The sequence below is a fragment of the Ruditapes philippinarum genome, unplaced genomic scaffold (assembly GCF_026571515.1).
Source record: "Ruditapes philippinarum isolate M1 unplaced genomic scaffold, ASM2657151v2 ctg9013_1_1_1_1, whole genome shotgun sequence".
Classification (NCBI taxonomy): domain Eukaryota; kingdom Metazoa; phylum Mollusca; class Bivalvia; order Venerida; family Veneridae; genus Ruditapes; species Ruditapes philippinarum.
This window is the reverse complement of record NW_026866597.1, coordinates 11,350-30,882: the sequence shown is the minus strand read 5'-3', so window position 1 is coordinate 30,882 and position 19,533 is coordinate 11,350. Positions and strand designations below refer to the sequence as shown.

Here is a 19,533-nt window from a genome sequence, read left to right as displayed (position 1 = left end):
TAAATGTTGATTTTCATATTACAATGAGATGTATAAATGTTTATTCTGATTGCATCTAGGAGATAATTCTATTTTCTATTGATTTACACCGGAAAAGTCACGGTAAGGTTCATTTAATAATGATTTATAAAGGTTTTATTATACAAGGGTTATCGTGTTTACATTTTGGAGTCTGTAATCTTTACTTTATTGAGACTTGATGGTATACGGTATTTTTTCATATATGTAAAAATTGTTTGAAAACCATTTTTATCGTTGTAATAGATGTCCCATTTGTGTTAAAATATTAAAATAGTTTTGGTAGAGTGTTTACAGGGGCGTATCACGTTGGGGGCAGGATCTGACCCCAAGCGTCTGTGCAACTTATATGTTTTTTATTATTTTACACAAGGTGTGCTACATTTCAATATGCATTCAACTCTGTGTTTAATTTTACCAGCAAAAGAATTATGTGTTTTGCAGATTTGGTAAAATGCCCAACTAATAAACATACATTTTGTATTACGTAAAATGTATATAAAAGGTATTATAGGGAATGTATACAAACTTAGTAAATCGATCGTACAAATGCATTCATGCAAATAGCCTGCTGTATAACAGTGTACATTTTAAGTTAACAGTTAAGTGCAAATGCTGCGGGATTTTCTGGTCCAGGTAAATACTTGTTCTAAGGTGAAATTATGCTCATGTTTTTGCATTTGAGGTGAATAAGAACTGCATTTAAAGAAATTCACCTTTTCGATGGCGATTAAACAATGATGATTAATGAAAACTGTTTTAAAATGCACATGGAAAATCACAAAAACTTATAAGTGTGTCGATTAAGTTATGTATAAATACAATCGGGCACTACGAATAAATACGTTTGTGAGCAGCCTTTCACCATCATGGACATTTGGATCAGGGACCGGGTTAAGTATATCTGGTGCATCACTCAGAGTAAATCATACATAATAATAAAACATGTCATTACAGATCCCATATAAACTAACTTCATGCTTCTTTTTATTGACAGGTTTACAGATTATAATATAATATACAACACATAGTCGTTTAACATGATACAAGAGTTCTTGTTGTCAGGATCTATCTGGACAACATGTTTTGTTTCAATAGTTACTGGTCTTGTTGCGTATTGGATGATACAAAAATGGAAATATAGATATCCACCTGGACCTCCTGCATTGCCGCTCATTGGAAATATGTTGCGTAAGTAAATTTCGTGAAAGAATAGAACCAAGCCACAATGTATTTGTACAGATTACTTTTTGTCTTCAAGAAATCTTATAAAATGCTTCAGGTTTGATTGAAATTTTTAAGTAATTACATATTTTTAAAACTTGATAATTGAAGGATTCAAATAGATATCTGTTTTTAATATATAAACTAGTTGTTTTTATTCTATTACAGAAATTGACAAAAAGATATTGCATGAACAAGCGTTTGAGTGGTCAAAGAAATATGGGCCACTCGTTACAGTTAGATTAGGTATGTACAACTGTTATTTTTACACCTAGATACAAGCTAGATAAAAAAAAAATCCGCGATCCGTAGATTGTAATTCAGAAATTCACAACGTATATTGTATTAGGCTTTAACATGTTAAAGAATTTCAAAACAATATCAAACAGACTAATTATCCTCATAGATCTAGACTGTACCCTTCTATTAACAAGTGTAATTAAAAGTGGTGCGGATGTTGCAATTCTTTATCACACAGGTGTAATATTACCTCTACAGTTAATGGCAGAACATAAAAACAGAAACAAAACAAAACTTTTTAAATCAGAAAGTCAACTCATTTTATTTAATATGTGTAAACATGAAATGCTCCCGGTTGCAGCATTCAGTATGTTTGGCAAACATGAGGTTCCTTTAGAATTAGATTCTGAGAACATTTCTATAAAATGAGAAACCTCGGCAAATTTACTACTCTTTTGTTTAAACACTTGGCATACAAAAAAGTTGGCCATTCCTTTAAACAGTCAAGAAAAAATTCAGCCAGTAGAATATATTATTTACGATTCTCATACATCGTCTGGATTTAAAACAAAAGCTAGACACTTAGCTAAATTAAAATTGATTAAAAATGTACAAACCCGTTTCCGATTACCCTATTTCTATTTTTCTATTTATAGCATGCGGAAACGTATAGACAATGTAAATTTAAAATGGTAACAAAAAAACGAAATGCTGATATTAATGCACACAATTCATGGACACATAATTTAATATTTAAAATTATTGAACCATGTACTGATTTCTATCGTGGGAATGAACATGTTCTGCCACCTAAACTCAATCTTATTTTACGACATCTAAGAAAGGATATATTTACACTCTGAATTTGTTTAGGTTCCGGTTGACAAGGCGGTCAATAACATATTCATCGTATGGCATATCCATTATATAAATGCCATACAAAAAGTGAACGTTGCCTTTGCCTTTTTTATTTTGTCTCATTCTTAACAGTTTTGATGTTTATATCAAAACCTTCGTTTCTAAACGAGGATATTGTTGACAGTCAAATTTCTAGCATTTCTAACTTCAAAGTCCGTGTTGATGACAAAGAACTAGAACTCAAAGTTCCTATAATGTTCCAGAATTACATAAACATCCATATTTAATATAAAGCCCGCTTCATTGCTAATTCTGGTTCGTGTACTACCAGTAATCCTTTTATAATTCTATTGACTTTTTATCTAACTGCCATTAAAGCACTTGTCATAACATATTGTAAATCAGACCATGGAAGTACGGGCAAATGTCTTTTCTGGTCTTTTTAAAATCTCAGTGAAATTTAAGATCTATTGATCAAGCTTCATCCGTTGGTACGATTTATCTACGTTATATATTACATTGTCACAAACACTTATCAATGATACATTATTATCTCAAATTAAAACAAAAACATTTGCAATAACGGAATATTTTTCTTGCTTGTAATCCAATTGCTTCATTAAAAGAATGTGCAATGTGAACCTGTTATGAAGCTTGTAAAACTTCTTTTTATAAGATAGCATTTATGTCAGGTTTGGTAAAACAGTTTAAAAACAGACGGGCATTTCAATGGGAACTAATAGCTGATAAATTTCTATATTGCTACGAGAGGGATTTTGTGTTAAGTCTCTCTCTCCTATTTCACAACAACAACAGGAAGTTCCCGCTACTTAGATGATATTCTTACCATGAATAATCATTATTTTCTAAGATATATTACATACATCGTTTGCAGATTAACAAATTTCAATCCTTAACAAACACTTTGTTATTACTAGGTATTAGCAAGCCTGATTTCTATTGAGATTTGATTTATAACTTTGTAGGAGCATGAGTAATAGTAATTCTTCAGCTGTCTTCACTAAAAGTATTAAACGTTTTATTAAAAGAAGCTATGAGCCAATTATTTTTAAGACATACTGCATGCTTGGTCTTCAACCATTTTACAGTTTTTACACTTTCCTCTTTTGACTTTATCTGACGGATCAAATGAACGAATTAAAGATGGACAGTTCCTAAAGCGTGTTGGAGTGAATTGTTTTAATTTTTATCTTCAGTCTTGCTTCGGTGGTCCCTCCCTTGGTGATTTTGTTGTTGCTCTGCATTCCTTTCAGTCATCGAGTACTTTTGTTATGGTCGTTAGGGTGTACTTTTTTATTTTTGTGAATAAATACATGATCATTTATCTGTTTCATTTATTTAATTTGTCTATTATAACCTTAGTAATAGTACTTTCCCTGGGCGGGGATTCATTTTATTTACACTATCTCGTCATATAGGAACATATTGGGACTAAAAGTGGCATTTGCCGCATCTAAAACCAGTTTAAATTCCCTAATGATGTTAATCCAAGGCTCTGTGGTCCTTTAAATGTTTCAAGTGTATGTATTGTTACATGTTTTGAATGTTTGCACGTTTTGCAATGTCTTATCTTGTTAAATTGTCGTTATCGGTACTAAGTATTTGCTTTCCATGCCCTCTCTTATTCCATTTTGTGCCCTGTCCCTTTCTATCCCCCCTCCTCCACATACTTTCTCCATATATACACGCCTTGTTCCTTTAAATCCATTTTCGTCCCCTTTTAGTTCTTACCATTTGAATTAAATGTCTCTCCACTCCTTTCGCCACCATTGTGTCCTCTTCTGGTTTTGGTTTGGTGCCTTCTGGGTGGGTGGCCTGTTGTTGTAGCTGGATTGTGTTAGGGGCTGCTTTCTGTGAACGTCGCCTTTCCTTGTTGATCTTTGTTTTCATTTTGTCATACCAATGTAAATTGTATAATTTTAGTGATCTTTTATTTGCTTAACGAAATTTTGTATGAAACATACCTACCAATCTTTCCTGTTTTTTTTCATATTTTTTTAAACAATTTATCTATAAATGCTTTCAATGGCATGTTTATGTTGTTATGTTTCAAATGAATAAGAACAGTATCCTTTAGGATAGATTTTAATGAGTCAGAATGAAAAAATAAAATAATTATATTGTTTACTAAGAGTAGTGGCAGTCGGATAGCGAAAGGTTTTTAGTTTTTTTTTCAGGATCAGGATCAGGGATTAGTGACGTAATTAATCCTCTTGAAATTAGGATAATCCTTTTCAAGTGTTTATCATGTCTACTTGAGACGAATTATTTTTCTGTAAGTGGTTATCAAGTGCTCTTGAGATGCCAATTTCCTTTTAAGTTATTTTCAATTAAAATAAAAATGGCGGTAAGCCTTTAAGGTTCTTTTCAAATTAAATTAAAGATGGCGGTAAGCCTTTCAGAGTTATTTTTAAATAAGATTAAAAATGGCGGCGCCTTATTGTTAGGGAATGCTAATAAAGTTCGATACACACAATACATGACATGAATAACGATAATAAAAATAATAACAATAATAAGACATAGTAATTGCTGCAAGGCCGTTCATCAGCAGCCGGTCTAAAAATTCATTTATTCAACAATAATGATAAGTCAGCCTTACTCTTTTGATTCTGAAAAGAGATTTTTTAACGCTAATTGTAACTGGATTGTACGAAAACGAGCATGTTATAGCCTTTATGAATCTTTTTAAATTGAATTAAAGATGGCGGTTAGCCATTCGAGTTATTTTTAAATAAGATAAAAAATGGCGTCTTATTGGAGGGAGGTTTCATTTGGGTTTATTAAGTATGTATTGAAATATATCTTTACTCAAAATAGGAGGCAGAATGTCTGTCATTTTAATAATAACAACGGTTATTATTATTATTATTATTATTATTATTATTATTATGAGATAAAGTAATTGCTTGAGGCCAGTGCTCGGGTAGCGGCTCAATGCTACTCATTTTTCAATAACGTGTTACTCATTAGCTGAGAAAAAATAGCAATTAAAAATGACCAAGATTTCACTGAACACGACTTGTTCAGGTGCCAGAGTGTCATGTCGAAGTTTTAGCAATGACGAGAGAGCAGTAAAACAGGATTGCCAGTCGATAGAGATCTCTTTTTCATTTCATCGACTTATTTACTACCGCGCAATTTTGATGTAAGAATACAATGCTGTGACAGTAACTTGAAGAAGCATCGTATTATTTCCCCTCACTAATTCTGTATTGTTAATGTGGCTGTTGATTCAAGTGTACCAAATGAGTAAATATATTGTGTTGTTACATAGGTAACAGTCTATTTTATCAGTAAAAATCTAAAATTTAAAAGCCTATAGAAAGAGTGTCCCAATGAAGTACAAATTCGGGGTAATAAAATAAATAACACGCAGGTTTGTGAGTAACAACAGAAATATCATCGCTTGGAAAACAATGTTAGCTAATTCTTCGGATAAACAGTATTTTCTTCGGGATGATATATTTTACTGTTACTCACAAACTGTTTTTTATCTATGATCTTGTACAGTCATGGGAATAGTCACGACAAGGACGAACTTGTATGAATACAGGGAAAACAAAAGTGATATGTTTGAATGAAAATAGGGCATTTTTTATAAAATTTATAAACTGCCAGAAAGCATAAGCATAAAGTGGTTAAACCTTTTTATATAATGTTGTGACTGTAAGAAACGAGGTCAGGCAATCGGCATCCATTTTTTAAAATGCCACATATATACTGATATAGTTTGATATGAATAACCTTTAATACTAGTAGCTATACTCAAACACATTGTGGGTTTGTATGTACATAATAATCAACAAATAAATAATATACATTTTACTATTGTTTCTGACTTTCAACACGATATGTATACTTGTACTAGTACATTTGTAATACAATAAAATGATTCCACATTTCTGAGCAGTTACTTCTTACAAAATTCATGTTAGGTAGGCGAAAACGAAATAATAATGTCCCCTGTCGAAGTATGCCAGAAAAGATCATGCATAGCTATTATTTACGATATTTGCGCTATGAATTATCTATTGTTATTTCTTACAAAATTGTTAACGACTTTGTTCCATGAAAATTGACCCTAACAGAAACCGAAAATTACATTCATTCCGTTACACATCTTCTGAATAAGAGTGCTTTCAAACGTTCACTGGTAATATAACCTGCCTATTAACGCTTCCGAGAGACCACCCTTTCTCCAGATATTTACATATCATAACAGCAGGTGTAAAGTGTAATGTGGCAGCTGTAAAACGGTGCCCATACTTCACTTCAGTGTTGCTATATTTTTCTGGTTCTTCGGGATCATTGAGTCCAGCACTTTAAGTGTTGAAAATTGAGTACCGCACGCCGGTGTCAGGGGGCGTGCCAAAAGGTTGAACTTTTTATTATTCAACATGTACAGACTCAAAAAGTATGCAATTATCATGTAATTATGTTGTGATTAATTCTTCCGAGGGATCACCCTTTCTTCAGTCAGTTCATCATTTATTGCATACAATTCAATATAGAAAGGATACAATTCTATAGAGAAAAGCTCTAAACATTATGCAACATACAAAATAATTCGCAACCAATTTTGTGAGTATTTCTTATTAGTGAATAACAGAAAATATGTCGTAAAATAGAATGCAACAGTGTTCCGTGAGAAATAGTTATTTGATCCTAATCGTCTGTTAGTTGAAATTTAAGTTTAAAGAAATTAAAGACATGTGTTTGCAATGTTATAAAAGGCTGGTCGCAGTACAAGACATGAGTCTCGACAAAACGAAAATGGTGACACTAGACATCGAAATATGTTTAAAGATGCATGCCTCCAGATGAGCCAAAATATTTCAAGAAAATCGTACTAGATAAAACGTACTGGGATTTTAAGAAAAGTAAAAGATTCAAGATGAAAGTAATAATGTTCATGTTATGTGTCATTTATGACATATTTTACAGTATTTTTCACTCTCTTTCTACTGCGTTACTAACGCAGTAAGGACAATGTTTTCATATTCTGACTTCTTTATGGGTATTTATTATGGTATGTAAGTGTCGTGTGCAGTTTGAAAGCTATATTCTTTTATTTTGAAATTATTTACTTTTTAATACATTTTCAAAATTTTCATGAAAATAAGCATTGATCTGTAGGCGTGCTGCTTTAAGACCAGTTCGAATCCAGATTTTATATTCATTATACATGCATGTGAGTGGTTCAGTTTAAAATGAGTTTGTAAGTGCGCATTAGAAGTATCTAAATATCATGAAAGTGTTTAATTTAAACCTGTGCGAACTGTATAATAATACTCGGTCAATGTTTAGCGGATATTTGGCTATTTTTTAAGATGTTATATACAATGTTACAATTAAGTATATGCTGTTCATAAATCAGAAACATGGCCAGCTACTTTGCATAATGGAACAGTGTTTTATAGTCATGCTGTAATTGTTGGTGTACAACTTTCAAGTATGTCAAAAATTAATGGCATAAAACGACTACACTTTGTCTGATTAGATAACATTAGTTCTCTATATTAGTTCTACATTAGTTTGCTTTACCGTTAACAGATCGAATTTTAGTGTGTTCTTATATTTACGTCTTTTGATAGTTGCAAAGTTTTAATCTTTGCAATAAATACGATTGTTACAATAATAATGTTTTATCTGTGTGCAAAACAATCACTGTATCCGTCCCTTTATATACATTCTGTGTAACAATGTTATGATGTATGCTTAATCTTTCCGTACTTAAAATCATACCCAGTAATGGTTTAAACTGCTAATTCTTATAAATTACCCGCCGGCCTGTTCACATATGGACTCTAAAATGATATAGCATTATTACATGGCCTCTGTGATGCAAAAATTCATGTCTATGCGATGACTTGCAGCTGCTGACATGGATGTATTTTTTCTACTTATAAAACTTTATATGAATATTGATTATTTTCTATGTACGTTTTCTGTTTCATATGGATATCATTATATTTAACTGATGATTACATTTTAATTGATGTTTCTTCAAAGTTCATTGTGTTCCTGCATACTTATACAATAACCGAATTATCCTTTCCAATCTCTACATAAACTATTACATAACAATAAATCGCTTTCTTTCTAACATGTTACCCGTTTACATTGTACACAAATACTATATACAAATGCTTCATTCAATAAGAATATAAACATTGTAAGTACAATATACATTTATCCTTTAATAATACAACTTTATTAGTCAAAATATATTAGACAAACTATATATTGACGTACATTGAAATTGAGGGGCGTGGGTTCAAACCTCAGAAGGGAAACTTTTTTTATTTTTTATTTTAACATTATTAATATTTTATGTATCTTTCAGATCCCTTAAGGAATAAATAAGTGTTTGATTTTAAATATATAATTATTGTTGGTATTTGTTAGCTAAATGATGTCAGATTTAATTTTAAACTTTGAAAACAGCCCCTTATTGTGGTACATTTTTATTGATATTTTGAATAAGGCTTTTTTTATAAAGTTACATGGTCAAATAAGTGTTTAAAGTGGGTGGAATAGGGTCACATTTTTATGCATATGAACAAATTTTGTTTAGAAACAATTATTTTGCTCGTGTTATTTGTAACGTGAATGTTAGTATGTGTTTCTTTACAATGAGCACTAGAATAATGATGATATTATAGATTATTTAGAGGTTCCTCATTTCTGAAAAAAACAAAAACTTCTAACAGCAAAAAATAAAATCTGGAAACAATGTGATCCTTCGGAAGCATTAATCACACAAATTACATGAAAATTGCAGACTCGGTTAGATTGAGTCTGTACATGGGGGATAATGATTAAGTGCAAAATCTTTCACGCCGCTAGCACCGACTTGAGCGATACTCAATTCTCAACACTTAAGAGTACTGATATCAATGATCCCGAAGGACCAGAGTAATATAACACGCTGTAGTGAAGTACGGGGAAACTTTTTAAAGTTTATGCGACCTTAAAGACACATAACTGTCCTGTCTTGTCAATTTTACTGTTTCTTATATTGCCCATTACTCACGGTCTAAATGAACGCACAGTAAGGAGAAAACTCGAAATATATCACGCGAAGTTACAATTGCGTAACCAATGGTATAATGATATATTAATTGGCTCAATAGAAATTTTGGGTAAAACATAGAAAAGCGAGAAACTTAAAAAAAAAACTTACTAAAATAAAAGGTCATCGAATAAACTTTTTTTGTTTGCTAAGCCAGGTGTTACTCGCCCTTCCCACAGCAACTTAAATTCAGTACAGGGCATGATTCTTCTTAGTAAAATCATGAAATGTTTATCCGTAAGATTAGTAGGGGACAGAATTATATTTTTGAAAAAAGTCATTCAACGTTACCGAAGTAGATTGAACTGTTAATAAGTATGAAAGCTCATGGACAATTATGGCTGAAGTTTAAAGTACTCTACCTAAGAAACACCGGATTGTACAACATGTATGATAAAAGTTTGAATAAAGTCTTAAGGTATTCTTTTTGTATGTATTTAATTGGATGTACCACAGCATTTATCGAATTTTGCAGATTACATAAACACAGTGGGATGTAATAAAATAATCGCCAGTTTTGTAGTCAAAAGATAAATGCATGTTTAAGAAAACAGTTCACAAATAGCAATCATAGCAATCGGCAGCGTTAGTCGAGCATTTTAGGCATTTTGGGAGAACCTTCCTATGACGATTTGTGTACAGTTTCATCGAAATCGACATAATAGTTACGGACGATACTGTTTTTTTTGTTTTTTTTTAGCTCTGGCAACCTTCCATTTTAGCATACTGGAGTTATTTGAGCAATTTTGTTATAAACTATCCAAGGATTTTTCCTGTAAAGTACGAAAAAAATTATAGAAAATTAAAGAGAAATGTATTTTAAAGATGTTTTTAAGTTCTGCCAGCCATTTTGATCAACATACTGATAGAATTTGACAACTGAGTAAATCATGATGCCATATAAATATAAATAGTTAGGTTTATTCCACAGCTGGTTTAGGTTTACTTTTATTATCCATTTTCAAAGTGCTGAAAAAGTCAACGAGTTAGAAACAAATAAAAGTCATAAATTATGTTACCTTACCAGATCATGTACATTGTATTTGATAAGTAAATGTGTGAATTATGAAGCTTTTTGTACAGGGAAAGTCATACAACAACATTTAATACAGCTTACAAGTTTAAGTTAATCATATCTACTTTCAAAGTGCTGAAAGGGGCAACAATTTTAAGAAAATGAAGCCCGTGTTATATAATCTGCAAAAAAACACGTACTTTGTATTGATAAGTAATTGTTTAAATAATGGAAACATTGGTAGAGGTAGAACTTATGATTAATCAACTTGCCATTTAAGGTTAACCTCGGATGGAGTTACAGATGAATGGACGGTTCAATTTCTACATGCCCGGGGGGCATACAAACATTGCACAAATATTTCTGCATATTTTTTTTCCTCTATAATTTTATATAAAGCAAGATGGGATTCAACACCTTCAACCCATTTAAGTACACATCGTTACAGAGGAACAAACCTCTACACATAACAATACCCTCTTAATTATATACTCTTAATTTCAGTGTCGGTTATTATAAACAATGCTATCCACGTGATCTGACATCTTCCTTATTCTATTTACATTATTTAAAGTGTTCATTCCTAGTATTATATATCAGCCGCAACATGTTACAATAGATAAGGAGAAATACTTAGACTTGAGATGAAATAACAACCAAAAGGATAAATATGATAATTATTGTTGAATTGTTTTGAGTAAGTATGCCTCAAAATGTTTCCTGTTAAAAGGTCAATAAATCAAGTGTCGTTTGAATACATGACATAAAGTCATGACTTCCCATATCTTTAAACTGCTGAATACCGTCAAAGTTGCGGTGAAGAGTTTTGATATTTTAGTGCAGTAATTTTATTTGAATCAAGAAATATTCTTTCAAGAACAAGATATACATTACATGTTTAAGGACATTTACAAAAGCATAAACTAATACGTAGGCCAAAAAAAGTTAGGCAAAGCTAGGTGAGCAACAGCTAGTATGAGTGATAAAACCCCAGACTTTCACTTAACATTAAAAGTAAAAAGAATTGGAAAACGAGTACATCTTAAATAACAAAACAAAATATTTACAAAATAAAATATATGCTTCGTAGATGAAATTTATTTAATCGTTTTAACTTTAAACAACAGCGCTAGTTTGTTATTATTGGGTTTTACGTCACACCGACGCAGGCCATATGGCAACATTCTAGCTGTGCTCTCCCGTGCATAAGTAAAGGCACAAACGGGCACCTGAGTAGAATCACCGACGTATCGTAAGTTAGTTGGTTAGCTTCCCCACATGAGAAAGTTAAAAGTCCTCGTCGGGATTCGAATCCTCAGCGGTGAGCTTCAAGTGGTATTAAGTAATATAAACAGTAATGTTTGAAACAGTAGATAAGTTTGCATTAGAGAGGTTAAGATTCTTAAGTTGATAAACGTCTTTTAGATGCTCACTGTTTTATCAAAAAGTAAAGTATTTTTTGTCGTTTTAATGCGAAAAAATTAAATCAATTCATACGCAGCAAAACTCAATGCCGGTGTTCAATAACCGATAAACACCTCTCAGACCGATATTATTTCTTAAATAAAACCATGGGGTAGGAGAAATATAATTGAAGGATATAATGTATTGCAAGATAAAACTTGAAGGGAAATGCATACGCCAACATTTTTTTTACACAATCTTTGTGAATTAATCATACAACACGTAGAATTCATGGTATTTGGCAAGATTTTTTATACTTTTTTATGTTATATGCGGTTTTCAGAAAAGGTGCCAATTAAAAAAAAACATGTAACGTATACTTTTCTATGTATAGGTTAGAGTGCATATTGGGTGTTCTTCGTAAATAAGAAAGCTAAAAAGGAGCGGAGCTTGCGAAGCGACTGTAGCTTTCTTATTTACGAAGAACATCCAATATGCACTCTAACCGGCTTAGTGCTCCGCCCATTTTTTTCCGCCCAACACACTGCGTGACGTCACACGATAGCCTAAATGTGTATAACAATATTTGGAAGAGGTAGCGGTACACATTTTCGGGTCACGTGTTTTGCATAGCTTATTCCCGCATTCTGTCTAGGTAAATCAGACAATATCACGGTGCATATCCATATCGGTACCCTCTTTGCAAAATATTTATTTATGTGCTGATTTGTCATGTGCCCGATTTTCATGTACTGCAACTTCACAATAAGCTACAAAAAGTCGACATGTCTTGCCTCGCCCGTCACCTCCACAGACATTTGGGGTTTGGAGCTCAAAACGCCTTTAAAATCCAAATAAAATGCATATTTGTCAATCCCAGCACGTGTACTGATCATATATATCAAAAAAACTTAATATAAGCCGTTTTGAAAAAATTTCATATTTCAACATCTATAATAATACACAAGATAAAAATGTTCGCCGGAAAAAATCCGCACCCCTACCGTCATAATCACCATGTATTTTATTCCATTTCCAATATTTTCACATAATCCTTTGGTCCATCGACACAGAAGATATAATTCTTCACGATGATGGTCAATTTTTAACTTCAACGGTAATATAAACAACGCAACAGCCGAAATAAACATCAATATTATCGCCGTTTTCCTTCAATGACATTATCTTTCGATAAATTCAAACGTGCCAGTCGGCTATGACCGAAGCCATCCGATTATGTGGGCCCCAGCTTTGCCGTGTGCAAATGCGCAGCGCTTTTAAGTTTGGGAACCACATAATCGGATAGCTTCGTTCATAGCCGTCTGGTCTATTGAATTTATCGAAAGATTTTGTAGTTGGAGGAAAACGGCGATAATATTGATGTTTATTTCGGCTGTTGCGTTGTTTATATTACCGTTGAAGTTAAAAATTGACCATCATCGTGAAGAATTATATCTTCTGTGTCGATGGACCAAAGGATTATGTGAAAATATTGGAAATGGAATAAAATACATGGTGATTATGACGGTAGGGGTGCTGATTTTTTCCGGCGAACATTTTTATCTTGTGTATTATTATAGATGTTGAAATATGAAATTTCAAAACGGCTTATATTAAGATTTTTTGATATATATGATCAGTACATGTGCTGGGATTGACAAATATGCATTTTATTTGGATTTTAAAGGCGTTTTGAGCTCCAAACCCCAAATGTCTGTGGTCACCTCGACATATTTTTCGGGCTGAAATGAACCTGTAGCTTGATTATATATGCAGCATACATATTTATTATGTTCATATACATATCATCTTCGGACAAATGGCAGTATATTGTCAAAAATAAATTAATAAAAACACCCTACTTTCGGTTTTGCAGCGGCACGGGCTGTAATATTTACATAAAAAGTAAGAAATATTACATACATACTTTGTTGGAATAAGTGAATTTTTTATTTGGAAATTATAAAATGATACTGGTTCCGAAGTTATAAAACATTTTAACTGTTATTTTGCCTGTTTTCATTTCAATGAACCTCTTTTTCTAATTCTATGCCGTAGTGACGGTACGGAAAAAACATGATGCATAAATATTGATTAGTAGGAGTAAACTTTAAGATCTCTGCACATGCGTATATTTCACTTTAGCGCTCTTCGAAACTTAGCTCCGCCCACTTGCGTTTTATAATATAAAACGTCCAGTTTATATAAAATCTGTTCTATTAAGATTTGAAACCTGAAAATTTGAAAAATCCTCGTCGGTGATTGGCTTAAAAAAATTGGCGAGCACTAAACATTTATATAAAAAATAATTACATGTATATACAATGGGTTATATACTTTATTAATATTACAACGTTTACTTATGATTAAAGCTATACAACAACTCACTTTTATTTTTGTCATGAACACAATGTTCCATTTTGATAAAAATTCCAAACTGATGGTGATTCTGTTTAATACATTCACTTTGTGAGTCATTTTATGTTATCCATCAGTAGGGTTTATGACTGAACCAGCTGTATAATTTGTTAAAAACATCTCATAAAATAAATAATTTTTACCTTAATTTTCTGAAATATTGTCCACGAAGATTAAATTCCAGGGCTTAACTCCGCCATTGCGATAAGGACACACTTCATTAGTATTCAACAGCGCATGCGTAACTAACAAAGAGTGACTTATCACGTGGTTTATCACGTGTTTGATGAGTTGTTTTAATGAAAATCAGGCCATGGCAAAAACTTACTTAATAATTGTCCTCTTTTTTCTTATGATGAAAAAGAAATTAAAGTATTTTCAGAAGAGCTAGAACTGAATTAAAGTACTTCACTTATGTATTTTGACATGACAGGACTGGAAATAATTCTGTGAGATAAATATTACATTCGACGTTGGTCTAGACCAAAAACTATTGTGCACAATCTGAGGTAATTCGTTACTGGTTTTTTTTTTTTTCAGAATAGTTATTTTAATTTAATACAACGCTTTTTGCTCAAATTAAGCCAAGAAGGGCACAACAATTCTATTTGAAAGTTATTTCTGAGTATTTTTCCTTAATTATTCCTCACATATATTCCTGCTTTAAGTGTTCCAGTTGATCTATGTTATGAATACAAATTTAAAGGTAATGTTATTTTCTCTAGGTCTTTAACATCTCTGGAGTCCCTTAGCAAAGTCATCAAATATTTATATTTCTGCAACCAATTGACATTAAGTAATCCTTTTATCACAAAATGCATTAAATTAAGCAATATATAGTTTATATAATTTAATTTCAGATGATATATTATAATTTGTGTCTATGTATAATAATTATTTTCATTTTCAGATCAATGTTTTACTGTGCATTGCGATATTTGATCGGAATATTTATTTGCATTTTGTGTTTGAAATTGGTTATGTTGAGTCCGGTGTAATATGCTGATAACTGCTCTTCAACCGTATAAAAGACTTATGTATTCATATATACGGAAAAAATATAAAAAAGAGTGAAGACGAGGTAACGTCCTACCAACTACGTTTTAGTTAATAACGTGTTTCCTTGTCTTCAACTCCTTTGCATTTTGATCGGGCGATACCATATACCAACTGGTATCGAATACCAGCTGTGTTATCAGATTTATTGGTATAATTGTGATTTTTTGAATTATTAAAGCAACATGCCGCCAGATTCATACTAATTTTCATAAAAAAAATTGAACATGTATTGAAAAGTAAAATATTGTGAATTGAACAAGAAAGTATTCTACACATTGTTAACGCCACTTACAAGTCACGTAAATAACCAAAAAGAGGTCAGAATATACATGAATACTTCTTACTCCGTGAGTAACGCAATATAATTATAATGATTGATACTGCAAAATCAGTCATTAATCGCACAGAACATGTAAATGATTAATTAAGTATTGAATCTTTTTTAACTTTTAAGAACTTGTAAGATCTTAATACATTGTTCTAAAGATTGAATTGTCCTTAACTTTAAGCGGTCTCGGAAAACTGCCTTCAGATTGAGCCGAAGATTTCGTCTTTTTCGGCCTCGGAACGTTTTCAACGCTCGCCCTTATTTCGCTTTCGGCCCTATCGACCGTTTCTTCCACCGGTGAAACGAATTGTAGCTTTACTTCCGCCGGCCTCTTAATTGCCAATCGCTTCTCTTCCTTTTTCGCAAGAGATGAAACCTTTCTTTGATAAATGTTCTCCCATGCCTTGAAGTCCGGTATATAAAGGTGACTGGAGTGGTGAGCGTCGCTGTTCATTGTGCACTGACTGACTATGTTGACGTGTAGAGAGATAAGCCTGCCCTGCCTTGTCAAACAATGGCTTGGCCCTCTGTTGACAGTGTATTGTACGAAGGCACATAAGCCCCGCCCCTTTATCTGAGGCACTTGAAATGCAAGGTGACTGACACCACACATTCAGATATGAGCTCGAATTTCTGTCCAGATTTTTTAAGCACGAACACGTGAATGCCTTTCAACTCCTGGTGCGGTGCCCTTTTATAGAAACAATAATTTTCAACGGTGTCTATGGAAAATGCACACCCCCGTCCGAGGTCCTCACTCCGGTTTCCAAACAAACTCGGCGGAGAAGTTGAACCTTTTTGCCCCCCATCACAGAAAAGTCAACAACGTTAGAGCAAAAGTACAGCTCCTGGCCATTAAGATCAGTGCCGTCAAGCGCACTTTTCACGGTGACTCCAACCAGTGCAACCGACAATCGTCCGTCTTTTTATGTCATTGTTTCGCCCAGCATCACTCTAAAGTCACTTCCGGTATTCGAAGGGTACAGATCGCCACAGTCTGTGCTACATATATCCACGTGTATTTGCTCCATGTCCTTACGCGCGCTTTTTCTGGCCAAAAGAAGCTTTTGGCAGCCACCTATCAAACTTAGGTCCGAGTCCTCGGTATCTGACCAGAACTTCGTGCACATTTCCCAACTTCCTGGTCTTAAGTATCCGCTCGATTTCCCAGTCGCTCATGTCGTCAAGGCTCTTCCTGACCCGCTGAAGCTCGTGCTCGTAAAAGGCTGTCCTGATTGGCTCTTCCTCGAGATTGACCAAAAAGTAGACAGGAATGTTTTCCCTATAGATCCGCCCCCGTATTTTGAAAATCTGAGACGTGAACTTTTCACCGTAAGATCGCTCAAACGTTCTTTTTGCTAGGCTTATTCTCACGAGGTCGCCAATTTGATATTTGTACAGTCGCGTCCTTCGACCTGCCCTCCCGGCCCCATCCACGTACATCAGATTCCACAACCTTGCCTCGTTGGACGAGTTCACCTCGCTAGGACTAAGTCCGAACAGCGAAGAATGCACCCTGTGGTTGTAGCCGTCGACAAGATCGTCCAGTACCGTAACGTAAGCGAATGATCGGTTCTGATAACACCATTTGGATATGGCGCCCTTTAGCGTCTGATTCAGACGTTCAACGCTCTGACATTTGAGGTCTGACGTACTGAAGTACTGTTTGACTCCCAGTCGCTGTAGTAAATCGACCACTGCCTTGCACGTGAATTCCGTGCCCCTGTCTGATCTGCAGCGCACCGGCATAGGACCTGACGTCAATATCTGCTCCAGTGCTTCGGCGAAGACCTTCCCAGACTTGTTACGCAGCGGCCTAACCATTGCAAACCTACTGAACACGTCTATTACGGTGAGTAGAAAGCGGGTGCCCCTGTTGCCACGATAACGTTCGAGTTTACTCATGTCGCAGAGATCCATGTCGTACTGTTGGCGAAGGCCACTGACCAGTATTCTGTTCCTATTGAAGCGCCTACGAACAGGCCTGTTTGTACTGTACGTGTCTCGAGACTCTAGAAACGAAATCACATCTGTACTGCTCACGTTAAATATACCCTCTCTGTCCGCCTCTCTTTTCAGTCTCTTGGGCCCGCCAAAGCTTGCCGGGTGCGACGGATCACTGTAGATCCGCTCCAGATACTCGAACTTCGTCTCTTCTCCTACATGTTTGTTCCTCATCAGACGTTGTCTGAAGTGTTTTCCTGTATTTCAGACCGGGGCTGGGCAGAACGTACCCGACGGCAGAGCTCAGTAGTGCTATCCACAGTTCTTGATTCGACCCGTTCTGAATCGAAAGATTCACTGCCGACAAGATAATGATTAAGTATATGGCAACAATCTGAGCGATGAATGTCACGCGGTTTTTCGGTAGCCTCTTGCCACAAGTCTCGCAGTCGCTAGAGGTCGACAGGCCGTCACGTTGCTCTTCCCCCGCGCCAATGCTGAAGCTTCTGCACTCTGGCAGAATGTCTGAGCAAGTCGTGTTCAGTGAAATCGATCGTTCTTCAATGTTGGCCATTTTAACCTGTCAAGTTTTCTCCGCCAATAAGTAATAATGACTGCCAAATAGCACAGACTCTGCTATGTCTTATTATTGTTATATATTATTTTTATTATCGTTATTCATGTCATGTATTGTGTGTATCGAACTTTATTAGCATTCCCTAACAATAAGGCGCCGCCGTTTTTAATCTTATTTAAAAATAACTCAAAGGCTTACCGCCATCTTTAATTTAAATTGAAAAGAACCTTAAAGGCTTACCGCCATTTTGATTTTAATTGAAAAGAACTTAAAAGGAAATTGGCATCTCAAGAGCACTTGATAACCACTTACAGAAAAATAATACGTCTCAAGTAGACATGATAAACACTTGAAAAGGATTATCCTAATTCAAGAGGACTAATTACGTCACTAATCCCTGATCCTGATCCTGAAAAAAAAACTTAAAACCTTTCGCTATCCGACTGCCACTACTACTAAGCATACATGTTTTATGGGGAATAAATAAAAGCAATTAGAAAATCATATAATTTAAAATATTAATGAAATGTTTAATTTTTTTTGTTTCTACACTAGATTCTCAGTAGAATATGCTCTTATTATCAAATAATATACATTGCAGGAACCTTTCAGTCCACCTGGGCTCCTTGCCATTGGTTCTTGTTGCTGGGTCATATGGGGGTTGCGTTCATTGAACGCCGCCTTTCCTTGTTGATCTTGTTTTTCATATTTTAGAACCACTTGTTGCACATTGCTTTAGGTTACGATTTTTGCATTATTGTAAAGTTATCTTACATAGAAATGTTTTTTTTTATTTTCTGCAGCCATCTAGTTCGTTCTAGAAATGATAAAAAGATAACATCTAAAATAATATGATAACATCGACAAACAACAAAAACATAACCGTTACACATGTCAGTTTGTTCCAGAATTTTCTACTTCACAACAGCAGGTGTCAAGTGCCGTGTGGCAGCTGTAAAAAGTTGCCCCGTACTTCACTTCAGTGTTGTTATATTTTCTGGTCCTTCGGGATCATGGATGCCAGCACTTTTAAGTTTTGAGAATTGAGTACCGCTCAAGCCGGTGCTAGGGGCGTCAGGGATGTTACACGTAATAATTATCCCTCATGTACAGACTCAATCAAATATGATAAACAAGATCAACAAGGAAAGGCGGCGTTCAATGAACGCAACCCCCAAATGACCCAGCAACAAGAACCAATGGCAAGGAGCCCAGGGGGACCCCAAAAAAAAACAGGACAGGGCAAAGACAGAGCACGGACAGGTTAATCATTAAATGATAATTAATTTGATTAACTGATTAGGAATTCAAAGAAAATAAAAATAGACCCACAAAGGGGAAGGGGACAG

The 19,533-nt window shown here is 34.2% G+C and overlaps 1 protein-coding gene across 1 annotated transcript; it reads left to right on the top strand.

The window, feature by feature from the left end:
- The first annotated feature begins 350 nt into the window (after positions 1-350).
- Positions 351-19,005, top strand: LOC132733012 (uncharacterized). The gene is made up of 5 exons (XM_060719576.1): positions 351-654; positions 1,016-1,209; positions 1,411-1,488; positions 18,786-18,805; positions 18,988-19,005. The coding sequence occupies exons 2-5, from the start codon at positions 1,059-1,061 to the stop codon at positions 19,003-19,005; spliced, it is 267 nt and encodes an 88-aa protein (XP_060575559.1). The 5' UTR covers positions 351-654; positions 1,016-1,058.
- Positions 19,006-19,533: the final 528 nt, after the last annotated feature.